We start from the raw sequence: 20669 nt of genomic DNA, 5'->3' as shown, positions 1-20669 counted from the left end.
TTTAAGCCAGATAATTCTTAGTCATGAGGGACTGCCTATCCATTGATGGATGTTTGAAAACTTCTCTGGCTTCAAGTGCAGAGGCATATGTATATAATCTTAGCAACTGGGGAGGTAGGAGGATTATAAGTTTGAGGCCATTCTCAGCAACTTGATGAAGACCTAAACAACTTAGCAGAACTCTGTCTCAAAAATGTTTTTTAAAGACTGGGGATATAGCTTGGTGCTAAAATGCCCCTACATTCAATCTCCAGTACCTCACTCCCCACCCCCACACAAATCCTCTGGCCTCTACTTGAGGTTCCCATGCCTCAATTGTAAGAACCAAAATGTCTCCAAACATTGCCAGATGCCATTTGGATAGCAAAGCAGCTTGTACATAATTTTAGCTTCGTACTGTCCTAATTATTAAATACTTTTATTAACTTTTTTTTTTAACCAGAACACCAACGGGTTTATACTTATAGAAAGAGTAAATGTGTATGTGCTTTAAGTAAAAATCCAAAGAGAATTAGTTTTACTGGCTCCAGAGAACATAATTTCTTCCCCAATTAGCCTTTTCTATTTCTTTCTCTAAATTAAATTAAAATAGCTAGGAATTATAGTGAATTTAGTATATTATACTTAAAAATAGATGTTGATGTGCAAAAGATAATAACAGTGTCAAAAGAAGTCCAGACTTACTGCTACCTGATCTTAACCATGGGCTTACAAAATATTGTCTCCATAGTCCTTAGCAATGCACAATTCTATGAGCATGTTTTGCTTGTGGAATGTGAATTTTACTATTTTGTGTGACAATAGCGTTTAAAAATTATTACTGCTGGGCACAGTGGCACACATCTGTGATCCCAGTGATTTGGGAGACTGAGGCAGGAGATCATAAATGAGGTCCAGCCTGAGCAATTTAGGGAGATCCTGTGTTCAAATTAAAAACTGGGGATGTAGCTCTGTGGTAGAGCACCTCTGGGATCGAGCCAAAAAAAGGAATATGTTACTGTTGTTTAGAAAAATATTTTATATGTAAAACACCACAGAAAATCTATATAATAACTTAGTAGCTGGCATACTTAAAGATTTAATAACTTCTCATTATGAATCACGTTCTTTATCTCAGTAAAAGATACCAGTATACACCCAGTGTACAACTCAAGAGTCAGCTTTGACCTCTCTTCTTCCTAGGTTTCTGATTGGATCATAGGTAGTTTCTTTTCACCAAAAGAGAGAAAATAGGAAGAGGAGTAAATTATAAGGGAGTTCAGGGAAGAGATGATGAATTCTATTTGGACTTGGCTTTGAGTCATCCATAAGTTGGGAGAGGTATCCACTAGAAATTGTATTTGTACCTTAGACATATGTCAAGAATTCATGTCTGTTTTGATGCCAATACTATGATGCTGTTTTTGATAGTATAGCTCTGTAGTACAATTTGAGATCAGGTATTGTGATGCCTTCAACATCACTCTTATTGGTCAATATTGCTTTGGCTATTTTGGTTCTTTCAATTTTCCATATGAATTTTAGGATTTTTTTTTTCTAGTTCCACGAAGAATCTGTGTATTGCTTTGGTAATATGGCCATTTTTGACCATGTTAATTTTGCCTATCTAAAAGAAGATGGATAGGACTTTCCATCTTCTAAGGTCTTCTTCAATTTCTTTCTTCCGTGTTTTATAATTTTCACACTATAGAAGTCTTTCACCTCATTAGAATTATTCTAATGTGTCTTATTATTTTTTATTCTATTGTGAATGAAATTATTTTCTTGATTTGATTCTCAACAGATTCATTGTTGGAATATAGGAAAGCTATTGATTTTTTTATGTTGATCTTGTATCCTTATGCTTTGTTGAATTTGTTTATCAGCTATAGAAGTCTTCTGGTAGAGTATTTCAGGTTTATTAAGTATAGGATCATGTCATCAGCAAACATAAATAATTTGACTTCTTTTCCCATTTGTATCCCTTAATTTCCTTGGTGTTTATCCAAAAGAACTAAAATCAGCATACTGTAGAGATACATGCATACCAATGTTTATAGCAGTGCAGTTCACAATGGATAAGTTATGGAACCAGCCTAGATATTCCTCAGTAGAAGACTGAATAAAGAAAATATGGTAAATATATACAACAGGGTTTTAGTCAGCAATAAAGAAGAATCAGTTATGCCATTTGCTGGTAAATGGATGAATTTGGAGAACATCATGCTGAGTAACATAATCCAGACTCAGAAACACTCAAGGGTCATATGTTTTCTCACATGTACATAGGCTAGAGAGAAACAAGAATTTAAAATGGTGGTGGTAGGGGGGGATCTCATGAAAATAGAAGGGAAAACAGTGGGGTATGGGAAAGAGATTCAGAGGGAGGAGGGAAGGATAGCGAAGGGAGGAACTATGAATGAAAGTGACCAAACTACATCATGTACATGTATGAGTATATCACAGTGAATTCCACTTTTATATGTCTATACTGCACCATTAAAAATAAATTTATAGAGGGGCTGGGGCTGTAGCTCAGTGGTAGAGTGCTTGCCTCGCATGTGTAAGGCACTGGGTTTTGATTCTCAGCACCACATATAAATAAAAAAAAAGAAAAAAAATTTTAAAATAAAATAAATAAATTTATAGAATAAAGGCCAATCAGTAGAGGGAGGAGGGGGAAAAGGGATAGATTGGTGCTATAGTCAGCTTTTTTTACTGCTGTGACTAAAAGACCTGACAAGAACAATTTTAAAGAGGAAAAGTTTATTTTGGGGCTCATGGTTTCAGAAGACTCAGCCCATAGACAGCCAGCACCAGTCCTCAGGGCCAGAAGTAAAACAGAAGAAGTGTATAGCAAAGGAAAGCAGCTACAGACATGGCACCACAAAGCAGATAGATGCTCTCTTCACCACAAAATATATACCCCAGAGGCATGGTCCCAATGACCTACCTCCTCCCTACCTGCAGTTAACACTCATTTAATCCCCATGGAGAGGATTAATTCACTGATTAGGTTAAATTGCTTATTTATAACCCAATCATTTTACCTCTAAACTTTCTTGCATTGTCTCACATGTGAGCTTTTGGGGGACACCTTATCTATACCATAACAATTGGTGATGGAAATAAAACAAATTACATTATGTGCATTTATGAATACATCAAAATGAACCCCACATTTATGTATAACTATAATGCACTAATTAAAAAGAAATAATTCTAACACTAAATAAGAAATTGTCAACATTAGGTAGAAGTTGAAACCGTGAGACTAAATGTGATTGCACTTAGAAAATATAGTATGAAAAAAGGACCATGTAAACAAGGAAAAGCAGAGGTACAAGTGTGTATGTCTGGGGAATACTAGCACTTAGTAATACTAACACTTAAGGAGTAGGCAGAAAGAGTAGAACATGGCAAGGAAACTAAGAGAAGAGAATCAGAAGACAATGAGGCAGGTCCTGAAATTTGAATTCAAAGAGGTTAGTGAAATGAGGATTGAAAACTGGCCCTTAAATTTGTCAATGGGGAGATTATTAGGGACTTCAGAGGAAGGAGTTTAAGTGGAATCCAAAGGGTTAAGGAGTGACTAAGAAATGAAGAAGTTAGGACTGAAGGGTAAGACTACTCTTGAAATAGAAGTTTGGCTTTGAAAGGAACAGAAAACATCAGGAAATGTTTCTCTTAGGTGATAGACATTTGGGCATATTCATACATCTAAAGAGACCAAGAAGTGAATGATACAAGAAACTGGAAAAACTGATGGAGCAGGGTCTCAGAATGGGAGAGGGTGGTATTCCCATGTTAAAGATGGGAGCAATCAGAGGCTACAGGTGCTAGTAAGGTTTTACCTAAGAAGAAAATCAAGAGAGCTCACTCTTAGCTTCTGTTATCTATGTATAATATGAAGCAGGATCATTTGCAGAAAGGGATTAGAATGTAAATATAGTGTTCATCATTGTCAATCATCAAACTTTAATTTTTTAGCTTTTAATTTTAGGAGTCAAATACCTAAACTAATAATCTAAATGGCCTAAAGAACAATTTAATGTTTTATAGTTTTTAAAATCATTTGGACCTAGTTTACAAAGAAACACCTCCCCACCTCTATCCCTAGTTATAGCATTTATTGTCAGCTGCTGATCAGGCACTGTGTGGGGTACTTGCAGTCACATTACACCTCACAACAATTCTTTGAGGTCAGGGTTATTCCTGCCATATATTCTAGACCCCAAGACCCCCACTCTAGCACGTTGCCACAGCTCACACAACTGGGAAGGTGGTAGGATTTGGGGGACTGAATTCAGTTCTTTTTGACTCTAGGCCCAACCCAACTTTTGGTTCCTTCATTTCAGAAAATATAATAGGCTTTATATTTCCAGGCAACTCCATTAAATAAGATTATGGGTTTTGTTTCTAACTCTCACCCCTATAATCTTTTTTGAAGTTTGGTAAAATATAATTAAAAAATTAACATTGGTGTGTTTTCTGGAGCCTAGAGATGAGAGCTAACGGCTGATCAAGATTTCTCTTATACTGAACTGGGTTTTTGAAAGAGATTGGAGTGTTTCTGTTCATTTCATTTGTCTGGTTGTTTTCCTTTTTATTTTAAGGACTTGAAGTTTAACAAGAGAAAATTAGTCATTTTTAGGGAATCCTATTTCTGAAATGTGACTGTAATATTAAAGAGATAGTTAATGGGAGTTAGCAAGTAACCAAGAAAACTTTGGTGATCAGGTACTGTGTGACAATCTTGTGATGTAAATAGGGAAGCCCAATGCTAATGTGATTGTTGGAAGCAATGTAGCAGTTCATGACTGAGATCCTAGTGGATCATAACACTGTATATAGTAAAGATGGTATTGAGTTGTCTTAATTTGATCTCTTTCACTAGGAAATTAATGGTTTACTTTATTCATCAAAAATTTATATAGGAAAGGGAGAATTTCTGGTATAGGCTAAACTCTGGAGCATTTACATGTATGAACAATTTTTGATTATTCATAAGTGTTTTTTTTTCTTCACATCTTCCCTGCTACTGACCATCTTTGGCAGGAAAAAAACATCTTTCTCAAAAGATAAGGATCAGTAAAGAAGGCAAAGCCCAAACTACTGTTTCACTTTTATATTGTGTAATTAACTATTCAGTAGGTGAGTCAGGCAGATGCTATCAAACTGCTAAAACAAAGAAGCCCAGATAGTTAAAATAAGATTCTCTCTTTCACACATAGAAGCCTAGAGATGAAAGGTACAGGTTCTTGGGCAGCTTTGCTCTACACTGTCCTTCAAAGACCTAGGTTTCTCTCACCCTGCCATTATTTAAGGGTGGTTGTTATATCCTTTTTTGAATTTCGGTCTCTATTACATCTGTTTTCTAGCCCATGGAAAGGAAGGAAGTGTAAGGTAGTTTCCTTCTAAGCAAGTAACCTAGAAGGTATGTACATCACTTCTGCCTTCCACTGCATTAGCAAGACCTTAGTCATGGTCACATTCACCTAATGACAAAAGAGGCTAACATTCTGACCTGTGGAAGAAAGTAAGAATTGATTTTGGAGGTAACTCTTAGTCTGTCAAAGTGGTTTAGCAGATTTTAAACTACTGGCCAAAAAGAGATTTGAAGATGTTCTAAATATTTTCTTCATTTGAAGTACTAGAATACTTAGAGAAATGCAGAAACTGAGTTGGCTAATTTAAAATAGCCATCCTGCGTGACTGTTCAGTTTTAATTATAATAGTATACATTTAAATTTGCAAAATTGTCTACATAATAATTCTATGGAAACAATATTGCAGCCTCTTTTGATATGCTAGTTTCTTGTATTTAAGTAAAACCTTTATAATGTCTTTGAATCACACACACAAAATAGTGGTAAATGTGAGTTCATCCATAAACACTTTAGTAACTTACTCATTTACTCTCTTATACTCTAGTTAGATACAAGCATAAAGAAGCAGAGTAGCTCTGTTAAGTTCCAGAGACAACATACTATAAGCTAAAGCCTGTTAGAAATTTAATAGAAATGGAATCAGAAATTTTTTTCCAATCTATCATAACTCAGTTTATTGAGCCAAGATTTCATGGAAATTGAGACACGGTAGTGATTGTTAGTACATACTTCTTTTTATGAGCTAAGTTGACATAAATGATAAAACCATTTTTTAAAAAATGGCTTAGAGTAGTAAATCTAAGTCAGACGATCTTCACTGAAATGAGTTTATTGGATCTTAAATGTAAGCCACAGTATTTTCACTTTTAAAAAAATTATAGAAAACTCTAAAGGAGTGTCAAGATGCTTCATGAAAAAAATTTAGTCTTTATCTGCACTAGAATTATGACTTTAATACTCAGTTTAAGCCCCCAAAGTGCTGTCTTTCCAGTAGCAGCTTACAACTATTAATTATGCAGTTTGTTTAGCACTATATTGTGTGCTATGAAGGACATGCATACTGCATGATCTTTTCAAGTCTTTATGATATTTGGGGAGACAGAATGTAACACACGTTAAAACAAGAAGGCACATAAAGCAAGTTTTATTGATTATGATGTACATGTATAGATACCCAGATCCTAAGCAGGTTCTTAAAAGGCAATATTAGCTAACTTATACAATGTGAAAGAAAATAAGTAAACTCTACTTTAGGTTAGAATAGTCTCTGGAAAGATAGTCTTTATGTGAACTCTATTGGAAGAAAGAATCTATGAGAAGAAAATGGAGTCAGCAGAGGTATAGAGTTGGGAGTGCATATGGTGTGCTTGTAAAGCTGTTAAACAGGTTCATGTGGTAAAGATGGAGATTACACAAAGAGATAAGGTGAGACTGGCATGCTGAAATCAGATTATGAAGTATTCCTGAAAAGCAAAATTAGGAGTTTAATTTTTGTTTTAATTAGTTATACATGACAACAGAATGCATTTTGATTCATTGTACACAAATGGAACACAACTTTTCATTTCTCTGGCTGTACACAATATAGAATCACAACATTTGTGCAGTCATATGTATTTAGGGTAATGATATCTGCCTCATCCCACTATCTTTCCCATCCCAATACCCACCTCCACTCCCCTTTGCCCAATCCAAAGTTCCTCTATTCTTCCCTTCCCTTGCTCTCCCCCCACCCCACCCCCATTATGGATCAGCATCCACGTATCAGAGAAAACATTTTGCTTAGCATGATATTCTTCAACTTCATCAATTTACCTATAAATGCCATAATTTTATTCTTTTTTAAAGCTGAGTAATATTCTATTGTGTATATATACCAGTTTCTTTATCCATTGATCTATTGAAGGGCATCTAGGTTGGTTCCACAGTTTAGCTATTGTGAGTTGAACTGCTATAAACATTGATGTGGCTGCACTATAGTATGCTGATTTTAAGTCCTTTGGGTATAAACTGAGGAGTGGGATAGCTTGGTCAAATGGTGGTTCCATTCCAAGTTTTCTAAGGAATCTCCATACTGCTTTCCAAAGTGGTTGCACCAATTTGCAGTCAACCAACAATGTATGAGTGAGCCTTTTCTCCTGCATCCTCGCCAATGCTTATTGTTGCTTGTATTATTGATAGTTGCCATTCTGACTAGATTGAGATGAAAGATAGAGTAGTTTTAATGTGCATTTCTCTAATAAGATGCTAAACATTTTTTCATATATTTGGGATCAATTATATAATCTTATGAGAAAATTCTTTTCAGTTCCTTAGCCCATTTATTGGGCTATTTGGTTTTATTCTTTTTTAAAGCTTTACAAAGCCCACTGATTGGGCTATTTGGTTTTTTTGGTGTTCTTTTTGAGTTTTTTTGAGTTCTTTGTATATCCTGGAGATTAGTGTTCTATCTGATGTGTGTGTGTGGTAAAGATTTTCTCCCACTCTGTAAGCTCTCTCTTCACATCATTGATTGTTTCCTTTGCTGAGAAGAAGCTTTTTAGTTTGAATCCATCCCATTTATTGATTCTTGATTTTATTTCTTGGACTTTGGGAGTCTTGTTAAGGAAGTCAGGTCCTAATCTGACATGATGAAGATTTGAACCTACTTTTTCTTCTGTTGGGTGGAGGGTGTCTGGTCTAATTTCCAGGTCCTTGATCCACTTTGAGTTGAATTTTGTGCATGGTGAGAGAGAAGGATTTAATTCTATTTTGCTGCATATGGATTTTCAATTTTCCTAGCACCATTTGTTGAAGAGACTATCTTTTTTTCAATGTGTTTTGGTGCCTCTGTCTAGTATGAGATAACTGTATTTATGTGAGTTATTTTCTGTGTCCTCTATTCTGTACCATTGGTCTACATGTCTATTTTGGTGCCAATACCATGCTGATTTTGATACTATAGCTCTGTAGTATAGTTTAAGGTCTGGTATTATGATGCCTCCTGCTTCATTCTTCTTGCTAAGGATTTCTTTGACTATTCTGGCTCTTTTATTTTTCCAAATGAATTTCATGATTGCTTTTTCTGTTTCCTTGAGGAATATCATTGGGATTTTAATTGGAATTGCACTAAATCTGTATAATGCTTGTGGTTGTATTATGGTCATTTTGACAATGTTAATTCTGCCTATGCAAGAACATGGGAGATCTTTCCATCTTCTAAGGTCTTCTTCAGTTTCTTTCTTTAGTGTTCTGTAGTTTTCATTCTAGAGGTTTTTAACTTCTTTTGTTAGATTGATTCTGAAGGTTTTTTTTTTTTTTAAGCTATTGTGAATGGGGTAGTTTTCCTAATTTCTCTTTCAGAGAATTCATCACTGCTGTATAGAAATGTGTTTGATTTGTGAGTATTGATCTTATATCCTGCTACTTTGCTGAATTCATTTGTTAATTCTAGAAGTTTCTGGTGGAATTCTTTGGATTTTCTAACTATAGAATCATCTCGTTGGTGAAGTATGATAGTTTGAATTCTTCTTTTCCTATTCCCTTTAATTTCTTGAGTGTGTCTAATTGCTCTTGCTAGAGTTTAAGACTATTTGAATAGAAGTGGTCAAAGAGGGTATCCCTGTCTTGCTCCAGTTTTTAGAGGGAATGCTTTCAATTTTTCTCTATTTAAAATGATGTTGGTCTTGGGCTTAGCATAGATAGCTTTTATAATGCTGAGGTATGTTCCTATTGTCCCTATAAGGTACTGGAAGCCATTAAAGGTCTCTGAGTAGAAGATGTTAGAAATGACTATATTAAAACTAATCCAGTTATTATACGTAGCAGATTAGAAAGAAGGGTGGGAAAGGAGCCCAATTAAGAAACTGTTACAAGAATAAGTACACACAATATTGTAAGATCCTGATGGAAGTGAAGATGGAAAAGGTAAAGATGAATAAGAAAGACATTACTTCAGGGATGTGAGGCAAAGGAGAAGAATAAGAAATGTTCTGAAATCTTAAATCTAGTTATAAGGGGCACTATGACCCTTCCATAATATTAAATATGAAGTAACACTAGAAAAAAATTTAAATGCACAGTAGGTATTAGAGGATAGATAATAAGTGATCTGGAAGTATTCATTTGGAAGTCTTTTGCCTACAAATTATCCATCAAGCCAAGAAAGTGTTGATGACTTTGCTGAGGAAGGGAATCGGCAGAGTGAAGATGGCTGAGATGAATACCTAGTAAGTAGAAGGACCAAAATATACATTCAAATAAGATAATGATAGTATATTCAGAAAAACACCAAGAACCACCAAAAGAAGCCAAAACAGAGTGTTCAAGAAATAGAAAAGAATGTTTTAGTGTCAGGAGAGACCAAGAGCTATTTTAGAAAAGAGAAGGTGGGACCAAGGTCAAGGAGGCAAGAACCAACAAAACATTGTGTTTGACTTAGGGAGGAGAGATGGGGAGAGAGAGAGACACAGACATAAAGACATCTCATTAATGAATGCCTACTATGACCCAGTCTTTGTGGTTGATTCATTCCTCAAGGTAATATTATTCTCTCAGTTTTTAGATGAGGAAACCTAACACAGAACTTAAGTTTTCTGGGTTAAGCATTCAAAGCCAAGTTATGGGTCTTTTCACTGTGTCATGGCAGAGGTCTCCTATAAGAGAAATGAGCAAATGGTGGATTGTGATTTGCCAGGTTTAAGAAATTTGGGGCCTTATTCTTATAATTTTTTTTGTTTTAATGGACCCTCTGAGTTTATTAAATTGTATGAGTTAGAGTAGTACAACCTGAAGGCCTTAAAGAGTTATTTTAAGTAGAGTCAAACATGATTCTAAAACCTTGAAGCCAGGGCTGCGGTTGTGGCTCAGCAGTAGAGCACTTGCCTCCCACATGTGAGGCCCTGGGTTCGATCCTCAGGACCACATAAAAATAAATAAATAAAATAAAGGTATTGTGTCCAACTACAACCAAAAAAAAAAAAACCATAAAAATAAATAAATAAATAAATAAATAAAACCTTGAAGCCTTCTCTCAAAACAGATAGTCTAACTGCTCTTTCAAACCTCTTTCCAGAAATAACAGATGGTATTGTAAATCCTTCACTGCAACAACCAAATTTCCCAAGTTTGTTCTCTGGTATCTCTATGTCATATCTCAAATAGATAATTCCCTTTAATAAGAAAGTGATATAAACCAGTGTTTACTTTTTTAAAACAAATTATTATCTGGGAGAATTTCCTTTCATGCAGTAAGAATTCTTATAAGCATTAGCATAAAACAAAGTTGTAGAAAAAAATTCCACTTTTAACTTTCCTCAGTATCTTGAATATGCTCTCATAACCTGCCCAATTCTTTTATTTTATTATCTTGCCTCACCTACTCCCATTCATTTATTTAATAACTTAGCACATTAAGGAATTTGATAGGTGAGACTTGAATTTATGGCTTACCAGTGCTCCTTTGTCTTTGTTTCAGACCTTTGATGAATGTGTAGCTGAGGGCGGCTCAGACTGTGCTCCAGAGAAGCTCTGGCTTCAAATTCCATTCTTCTGTGGCCACAGCTCAGAATGCTGGTAGGGATATAGTTAGCTTAAATTATATTCCTTATTATTTCTATAATCTGTGTTTCACAAGTGAATGTGTTGATCAAGCACTAGCTATAGGGAAGTCAGTAAAAGATATGACTGAAATAATATGTAATTAAATAATATCTAGCTTTGTTGTTTCTTTTTAAAATGCATTTAAAAGATTGCTCCCATAAATAATCTTCATAGTCTTTTTTCAGAAGCTAGATTGTATTTATTTATCTATCTATCTATCTATCTATCTATCTATCTATCTATCTATTTATGTGTTTGATATCCTGGTTTGCTCTATTCCAGCAAAATTCTTAGAGATCACAGGTCACTTCATAAACCTTATTTTTTTTTTTTTGTACTAAGCTTACAGTTTAGTTTTTCAAGCTAGATCAAGAAAAGGCTTAGGGGATAAATTATTATCCTATCCTAGTTTTACTGTTAAACTGATTTTCACTTTAAGAGAGCCAAGGTTACGGTTGTGGTTTAGTGTATTAACAAACATAAGGTAGAAAATGTATTTTATCTTGAACAAAGAATTTGTTTCTTCAGAGTGTGCAGAGTGTTCAGTTTTTAAGAATAATTGTACATTATTTATTCTAACTCATTTTAGTAGCAAAAGTAGGGGGAAAAATAGGAACATATTCAATGTTAAATAGCCCTTAAAACCATAATGAGAAATGCAAGAAATTTCTTCACTGTTTGAGATGTATTATTTGATTTCTGTGAAGTCGAAGGTCCTACTTGGTAGATTATTTCAAAGCATCAATGATAACACAATACTTGGAAGCATAGGAAGAAAGTCTTCTCAATTTTTAACCATTTCCTTAAAACTCAGATTGGCAAATTAAAACCTACAGACTACATTTGGCACATCACCCAGTTTTGTTTTTTATAAATAAAGCTTTATTGGAACACAGTCATATACATGTGTTTACTTATTATCTATGGCTGCTTTCAAGCTGCACTAGCAGAGTTGAGTAATTGTGACCTAAACCACAGAGCCTGCAAAGCCTAAAATATTTACTCTCTGAACCTAGAAAAAGTTTGCCAAGCCCTGCCTTGAAACTATAAGGAGTTATTTCTCTACTGGGCATTACTAAGATTGTAATTGAATTTCTTCAGTACGTTTCATACTCAGAAGTGGGGGAAATCTTGGAAATCAACTGATTCAATTCCTCTTACCCCTATTCCTCCCCCCCTTTAATTTTAATAAAATAAAAATAAGAAAGTGACAAATGTGGAAGCCACCAGCTGAAGCGTACACTGTTGCTTAAAATCAAAACTGGAACTAGGATTAAAGAATGTTAGAGCAAAATCTATTAACAGCTCTAGTTGACAAAATAAATAAAAATAAAAGATTTTTAGTCAAGCCTTTTCTTACCTGTTTTCTGTTCCTCAAATATTTCAGGAAACACAGCTGGGTGCAGTGGTACAAATCTATAATCTCAGCGACTCAAGAGGCTAAGACAGGAGGATTGCAAGTTTGAGGCCAGTCTCAGCAACTTAGCCCAGATCCTGTCTCAAAATAAAAAGGGATGGGGGTGTAGCTCATGGTAAAACATTTTCCCCCCAAGAAACACTATGCTCAGCAAAAACCAAAAACACTAAGCTGAAATTAAGATAAGTGCTAAGTCAGGAATGGTAATACACACCCATTATCCCAGCTCTCAGGAGATAGGCAGGAGGATCAAAAGTTTGGTCTGCCTGGGTCACTTAGGGAGGCCCTGTCTCAAAATAAAAATTTCAAAAAGTTTGGGGTCTGGCTCCATGTCAGAGCCCTTGCCCAGCATGCATGAGGCCCAGGTTTGATTCTCAGTACCTCACAAAAAAAGAAAAAAAAAAAAGGAAAGAAAGATAAGCACTAAACACAAATTCTTAGACCTTCCTAAAGAACTCTTGAAAGGTTATAGTGATTTAAAAAAAGAAATTATATTGACTCACTAAATCAGATAGAAGGAATATATGTTATATATGTGCATTTTAAAAAACTGCCCTCAAAGTAGACTTTATTCATATTAAGAATCCTCTAGTGAAGTCTGAATTGCACTGCATTTTGAGCAGAAACTGGATGGAAGCAAAGGAAATGAAAAACAGGTGTGCCTACCAAAGGATGTTAATAAAAGAGCATTAAAGCTTTGGATATACATGTGTTTATCTGTTTTTTCCATAATATACAGTATCACGGTCATCAGATACTTAGCAGATTTCACAGCCAGTTTTTTAACTCCTTTTCTTTGGTTTCAGGAATGTGGGAAGCAGGTGGGCTATGGATCAAGCCAAGTATAACCTAATTAATGAATACTTCCTAGTGGGAGTTACTGAAGAACTTGAAGATTTTATCATGTTATTGGAGGCAGCTTTGCCCCGGTTTTTCAGGGGTGCAACAGAGCTCTATCGTACAGGTATATAAATGATAGGTTTCTTTTTTGTTTTGTTTTTTTGTTTTAATTAGTTATACATGACAGTGATAGGTTTCTTTGTGAAGCTGTCCCTAACTTTTTTTGTTTGTTTGTCTGTAACTAGAAAAATATGTTATTTGAAATTACTTCAGTAAAACACAACAAATAGAGAGGCAGGTATATTGCTTATTTCTGTTAAGTATTTTCAGTACAAAACAGTGCCTAGCACACAGTTAGTGTTCATTAAATAATCTTTTTAATGAATAAACATGTATAAGGTGAAATTATAAGGCATTGTAGGAACAATGGAATACTTTAAACTTCAGAACTAGCTTAGAAATGTGTCATATGCAGTAAGGCCAGATACCAAGCATTGGGACGAGGTATTAAACCCTTAGACCTACTTACTACCATTTTAAAGTAGGCTGGGATGGTGGCTAAGACACTATAATACAAACACCATGTGCTGCTTCTGCTGTAGTTTGCTAAAGGTCTGATTCAGCAGCCTTGATAGTTTGGAATATCTGAAAGTATGTGTGCAGGTCCAATCTAATTCTGATTTTTTTTTTAATTTCTTTGGCTATTGTTTGATAAGATGTAGTCATTGGAACTCCTGTCCTAGAGTGTGCATATGTCCTAGCTTCTACATGGTTATAACAAATATAAATTATGAGAAAGTAGAATTAAGTTTGGCAATAGATATTTTATCATTTTTAAAAATAAACTGGTCTTAGAGAACCAAGCACTTGAAAATACAGTGTCTGAGTTGACAGCCTACAGATAACTGAATGGTAATCCTTACTTTTACTGTTGACATTTCATTAAGTCTTCAATGTGTTAAGGATTTACATTCTAAAAGAATAAATCACAGTTCTAGTATGATCAGAGCTTCATTTTTTCTGAATTATGTTAATATAAGTTTGCTTGCCTGTCCTTCAGTGTGTCATATTAATTTAAACCATCGCTTCAAATAAAGAGGCCTTGATCTTTTGTGTGTTCTCTTAATTGTTTACTTTTCCTTTTTTTCCCTTTGTAAGTAGGAAAGAAATCTCATCTTAGGAAAACCACAGAGAAGAAACTCCCCACAAAACAAACCATTGCAAAACTGCAGCAATCTGACATTTGGAAAATGGAGAATGAGTTCTATGAATTTGCGCTAGAGCAGTTCCAATTCATCAGAGCCCATGCTGTTCGAGAAAAAGATGGAGACCTCTACATCCTTGCACAAAACTTTTTCTATGAAAAGATTTACCCTAAATCGAACTGAGTATAAGGTGTGACTATTAAATTCTTGAACTAGAACTTTGACCTCGTCTTCACCTTAGTTCTCAGCTTCACAACCTAGATCATTGATTATATGTATAAGACCGTTTATATTGAGCTGAGTTAGGAAACAGACATTACCATCAAGGAATTAGATACTGGCTGCTATGTCAGTGTTCTGAGAAGTTTTGCGTTTCAGGCATTTTTCTTTTTTTCTGTTTAAATTTTGGTGAGAATTATAACCTCCTGCCTGGGGGGAAAAACTTGCATCACCTAAAATAAACACATAGCAAGTCTAATCAAAAGACTAAATACAATTTCAGGAAGGGTTCTGATTCTTTTGTTTTGATAAGCATTTTTTCACTTAAAGATGAATCTATTTGCCACTTCACCTCTAGTGAATAGTGTTAATAACTGTTTGGCAGTATGTGCTTTGTTTTTGTGAACCATGTCTCATGAAATTTATTGGAATGTTTGATCATGTTTGCTAAGAAATATTTCTGCTGGAGTTGGACTTGCTCATATTTATGTAGGTGGTTTTAATATTTTTTTTTTGTGATCATTAGTGTTAAATCCCAAGTTAAACCATGAATGATGCTATAAAAAGTTAAAGCAGTATTTCTCATTCCTGTCTTCCCAGTATCTAATATTGGGAAGATACTTCTAAGAATGTTGGCATTATCTGAAGTTTTAGTTAAGACCTAAACACATTAATATTTTAAAAAGCAGATTTAGTATTTGTTCCATCATGGGTTATTTGTATAGCTGTAAACGGAGATATTGGTGACTCCATATTATGACTCCATTAGTGAGCTGTGGTATGGGTAGGATTTTCCTACTTCTTCTGTACTTTTTCCTGTAGACTATTTTTACTGAGGTGCTTTATAATGTGTTTTAAAGCATTGCATTTACAAAAACAAAAAAAAAAAAGGAAAATGCTGTAAATATTGCATATTTTATGTATTTGGACCAAAAGGTTACAAGTAATTAGACAAAGTGATTTTGCACCAATTTTATTATGTCGACTAGAGTAAAATCATCAGGTCTACTGTTCTTGTATTCTCATTTAACTTTACTGTTAAGACGTCACTGAAATGAATTTCAATAACCTTTCAATTTTGATATACTACATTATTCATTACGGGAGGCAGAATACTGAAAAGAGTACTAAGACGAGGAGTCAAAATTTTTTGATTTCTGGTCCTTGTTCTGCAATTTCCATCTGTGTGATCTTGAGAAGTCACTTAGCTTCTCTTTGCCTCAATTTCCTCATCTTGAAATGAGGATAATAATACCTGCTGTACCTACCTCACAGGGCTGTTGTGAGGACTAAATAAGATGGCATGTTGAAAGCACTTTGAAAATTGTAAAGTGATATATAAATGTAAGGTATTATTATAGAAACATCTTTAACATATAGTTTCATACCATTCATTTTTTAAACAAAGAAAAGTCCACTTTTAAGCTTTGTGAAAAAGAAATTTATCTTGATATAAATTTGTGTTTGATAAATATCTTCCCAGTGTTTTATCTTCCATGTTTCAACAACTATTGAAATATGAAACATCTGTGAACTCTTGAAGATTCATGAGCAGCTGAGCAGCTGCTTGAGTTCAGAAGATTCCCTGTTGGAAATAGACTTGGTTAGCTCACTAGAGATAGGGAAACCTTGCTCTTCAAAGTTGAAAGATTTTTTTTTTTTGGCTGTTATTCTACATTACCATTCAAAAACGGTAGCTATTTTATACCTATGGTTTTTAAAATATATTTTGCAGAGTTTAATTTCCCAGTGCATTCTTTACCTTCTTTCTCTTCTTGGAGTAACAGAGATGAAGAATTTTAGAAATGTTTTCTAAAAGAATAGTCTTTAATATGATTAGTTTAAGTGAATATATCTGAAAAAGGCTTCACCAAACTCAACATGTTAGGCAGATTGCCTTAGAGAAGTGTAGGGGAGGAAGGAGCATTATTTAGCAGCAAACATTTATAAATAGCTCAAGAAACACTAAAGGAATGACAGAATCATTTTTAGCCTCTTTACCCCAAGTGAAGGGAAATTTAAGAGAACATAGCCAGGCATATATTGGGTGGGGGGCGGTATTCTTGTTTTAAATTTAACTTTACACATATTTGCTGAAAACACAGATTGTCCCACCACTCAAAAGTAAAACACCACTCTAGTCGGGTGTTTGACATTCACCCACTCATGAATAACCCCAAGTTGTTCTTGGAGTACATGCTAAAGCCTTCTTTAGGTGCATTAACTCATAACTAGAGTAGTTCTTAGTAATACACCGATCAGGGGGTCAGTAAACTACTTCTGTGAAGGACCAGAAAGTGAATAATTTATGTCTTTGTTATAAACACTCGATTCTGTCATTGTTGGGGAAAAAAAAAAGAAAAAGAAAAAGTACCTTAGTATAGAAACAAATGAACATAGTTATGTTCTGAGAAAACTTTATTTACAAAAACAAATGACATACTAAATGTGGTCCATGGGCTACCAGCCCCAGCACTAGAAAAATCATTTATGGAGAATCATCTTTGTACCTGTACTCTAGAGGCCTAAAGGAGTTCATATACTTCCAAAAGCTCCTGGCTTATGTCCAAAGAATAACTTTCTGATTCATGCAGTCTCTCCCACAGATTCATAAACTTTTATGTATATTGCTTCCTAGTGGGCATGTTTTCTTTCCCAGGTTAACAGTTCAGAATAGGGACATATATTTTAGCATTTTTTAGGGTGAGTTAGGAGTGTTCTTCCTGTAGATTGAGAAAGGGATAGATTGAATTCCATCCGGTCCAGTACAGTCCTAGGAGTCTGAGTCCTTATAATACATAACTTTATAATCAAATAAATAGAATCACTGAGACAATATGTATTTTTTTAAAGTGGCAAATGTGGTTTTCTTTTTTCAGCCTTCGTGCTTTTTCAGTATTTTGACCATAGGGAGATATTTTTTTTATAATACAAAAGCAAATTAACCACTTTGAATTTTAAAGAAAATGTTATATGTGTATGTGTATATATATCTATATCCCTAAAAAGTACCTTTTTGTTCAACTTGTATCAACTCCTGTTTTCTAATTGCTGTGAAATGACAACTTGATAAATTATTGTGATTGTTTTAAAAATGTAATGGGGAGGATATATTTTGGTTTTACCCAGCTTTAATCTGTAAAGAATCACTTAAATATATCTGATAGCAACACTTAAAATATTGCATGGGAATTACTTTTCTATCATCCATATGCATTTGTGCAATTTCTAATATATTGGATGCATCTGAATCCTTGATGATTGGATTTAAACGATTGAAAATCAAAGAACTTGAAACTTGCTGACTTTTAAATTTTTAATTTTATTCCCTATTCTTAAAATTCAGTTAATGCCTATAATTAGAAATCTATTATTCTTGTTCTTTATATGTCCTATTGGAAATTCCTAAAATTTTAGTGCTGTCAGTAATTTCCCAAACAGTATTTTGATATTGCAGATGATTTGCTCATTGTATTTGCATAGTTAGAAAGAAAATAGTTTGTAGACAATGATTCTTTTTTAATAAAATGAAATAAAATTTTAAAAGCATTAGAGAATTTAACTAAAGACTGGTTCCCAAATGCATAGCTGGTATTTTAATTTATATTTAAAATTCTACAGAGAACATCTGTGTAAATCATCTAGCTGGATTTTCCCATTGGTCATTGTCAAACACACCTATGGTCTCAGAATCCTTTATTATGAGGAGCACCTGGAACTGTAACCTTTTATGAAGTTTGTCTTTAAGAGGCCCAAGTGCTTCTGCTTTATGATTTGAATGTTTGCCTCTTTTTAAATTTAGTGCTATTTACTCTGAGAGGAAGTGGGGCAGTTGCCATTAAGTTTTTGTATCCATGTACCCAGGGCAAAGTTGTTGTGAACTGCTCTCCAGGCAGCTTCCTGAAGGGAAAGCAACCCTGTTTCAAATGCACTGCCAATTCAGCTCCTCTGGAGTGGAGCTTACTTTGATTCCCTGGAGGGGGAATTTTAGAAATTGAAATGAGTGACCATTTAGTCAGATTTATCCTATAATTTAAATTCATGCAGCTTTGTGACCTTTGCAGTACTATTTATAAAATGGCCGCTGATGATAATGACCTCTTTAAAACATTCTTGGTAAACCTGTGACAGACACACTGGTGCTGTCCATCTGGTTTTTTAGACGGCTTTTGTAGCTTTCTTTTTAGAGTCAGTATGTGAGCATCTCTAAAGCTGTGTTGAATGTAACTTAGAGAAACACATTGTCTGTTTTGACTTTTCTTTTATAAATAGCTAAGCAGTGCCTTCCCCCCATCACACGCAGTCCTCTTGGAAGATGCTCATTACTTCTTTTCCTGCCCTCCCCACCTGCCAGTTGGTTCATTTATGCAACTGTTTCCAACTTCAATCCATTTTGTCACATCTGTTGGAGAGATAATCACTCCTTTTCTTTAACGCTCTGCCAGCTTTCTGTTGTTGAAGTGTTTCAGTTGACTACCTGATGCAAAAGCTATAAAATAAACACTCAATGGGAAGGGGAACATGACTTGGTGTCCTGTCTTAATATTTCCTTCTGTGGCTTTGATGCTAACGGGTATTTCTAAGCTGACTTGGTGTTCAGCACCGTCACCTTAACTCCCAATTATTGTTGCCACCAGAAGGGCATGCATCATGGTTGGTTTGTAATGATTTCATGGCTCCTTTGTGGCTATTTTATCCGGACTGACATTCCGATGCTGCTCTTGCTTGTGTTTAAACACTGGTACTGAAATTTCAGATAGAAAATTTGTAAGATATACTTAGGGTATATACTTAACTAGATGAAAACAGAAAAATGGGCAAGGTCTATTAGGACAAAAAGGAAAATTGAAAGGAAAAAAATTATCTAACATTTATTATAAAGTTTGGGCATTTCCATAATGCTTGAGAAAACATTTCTAATTGTTTTTTCACCCTAAAAATTGAAAAATCTCAACTCCCAGCCCCTGGCTTATTGTTCTAAGTAATGCTGGTTTGAGTTGTTTATATTTTATCATCAGGGCGAATAAAATACCAGTTCAGTGATGAATTTTCTAAACAGAATTTGGTCTGTACCACAGAGGCAGAGCAGAAAGCATGGATTTGACAATTAAATGGGCCTGCATTTAGCAGTGTGACATTATTAAATGGAGTTAACAGGATCATTGTAAAGGTTGGTCATGAGAGATGCAAGATGCTGGCCTAGGGCAGACTTACTAGCTTTCCATATGCTGTGCTACAATATTGTTAGGAAGCCAACCTTCCTTCTCATCCTACAGAATCTTAGTTGTGTCACTTCATAAAAGATGGTTTTATAAATATTTTTTAATGCAACTTAATGCTATTTTTTTTAATCTCTTAAAAAAACTGTTACCTTAATGTCTTCTCACTTATATACCTGTAGCATAGATATTCCTGGTTCTGACACTGGCTGACTTTCCATGTCCTAATTTCCCATGAGAAAAGCAGGGGTGTGTTGGAGTGGGAAATGCTGATTGTTCTAAAGGAGACCACACTTGGCTTATTCCAGAAGTGGCTTTGTCCATATTTTATTGCATTTGAACAGTATCAACCACCAAGTAATACACACAAAACTGACAATACCTGGAGTAAAATAATTTGAACTCTTTCAACAGAAAGGAAACTCTTATTTCTACAAGAAAAAGAGAACACTTGCCTTATAATTGTACATTAACTGATCACATTAGAATTTCAGGTTCTGAGAATATCTGAAAAACAAACTCAGTATACAGTGATCATTACCTAGACCTGCATATTTTCATAGTAGTCTTGTGGTTGGTTGCCAGCTACTTTGTAAAGCAGGAGGAGTTGATCTTTCCGAAATTTTCTTCTAGTAGTAAGGAGTACAAAAGTGCAAATCCCCAATCACTGTCCACCTGTTTTCTTTCTCTGAAGGAAGCCCCTTTGCCCTTCCTGTACTTTGTCTTCATTACACTCTCTTCCACCTTTGTTGCCACAGAACACAGGTGTGGTACCTTGGAACAAAACAGCATAACTGACTTCAAAATGCATGTTTCCCCT

The 20669-nt window shown here is 34.8% G+C and overlaps 1 protein-coding gene across 2 annotated transcripts in view; it reads left to right on the top strand.

Annotated features, from left to right (window-relative positions):
* Positions 1-17128, top strand: part of HS2ST1 (heparan sulfate 2-O-sulfotransferase 1) — a 184561-nt gene extending 167433 nt beyond the window's left edge. The window contains exons 5-7 of one of the 2 annotated variants that reach the window (XM_081305664.1): positions 10825-10922; positions 13173-13330; positions 14368-17128. In XM_081305664.1, the coding sequence (XP_081161790.1) occupies positions 10825-10922; positions 13173-13330; positions 14368-14594 (483 nt within the window). In that variant the 3' untranslated portion in view covers positions 14595-17128. Of the gene's footprint in view, positions 1-10824; positions 10923-13172; positions 13331-14364 lie in introns of both variants that reach the window. The other variant, XM_081305663.1, reaches the window with a different exon arrangement.
* The last annotated feature ends 3541 nt before the right edge of the window (positions 17129-20669 follow it).

The sequence above is a fragment of the Spermophilus citellus genome, assembly GCF_964194105.1.
Source record: "Spermophilus citellus genome assembly, chromosome: 9".
In the NCBI taxonomy this organism is placed as follows: domain Eukaryota; kingdom Metazoa; phylum Chordata; class Mammalia; order Rodentia; family Sciuridae; genus Spermophilus; species Spermophilus citellus.
The sequence above is the reverse complement of the archived record's forward strand: the minus strand, read 5'-3'. Positions and strand labels throughout refer to the sequence as shown.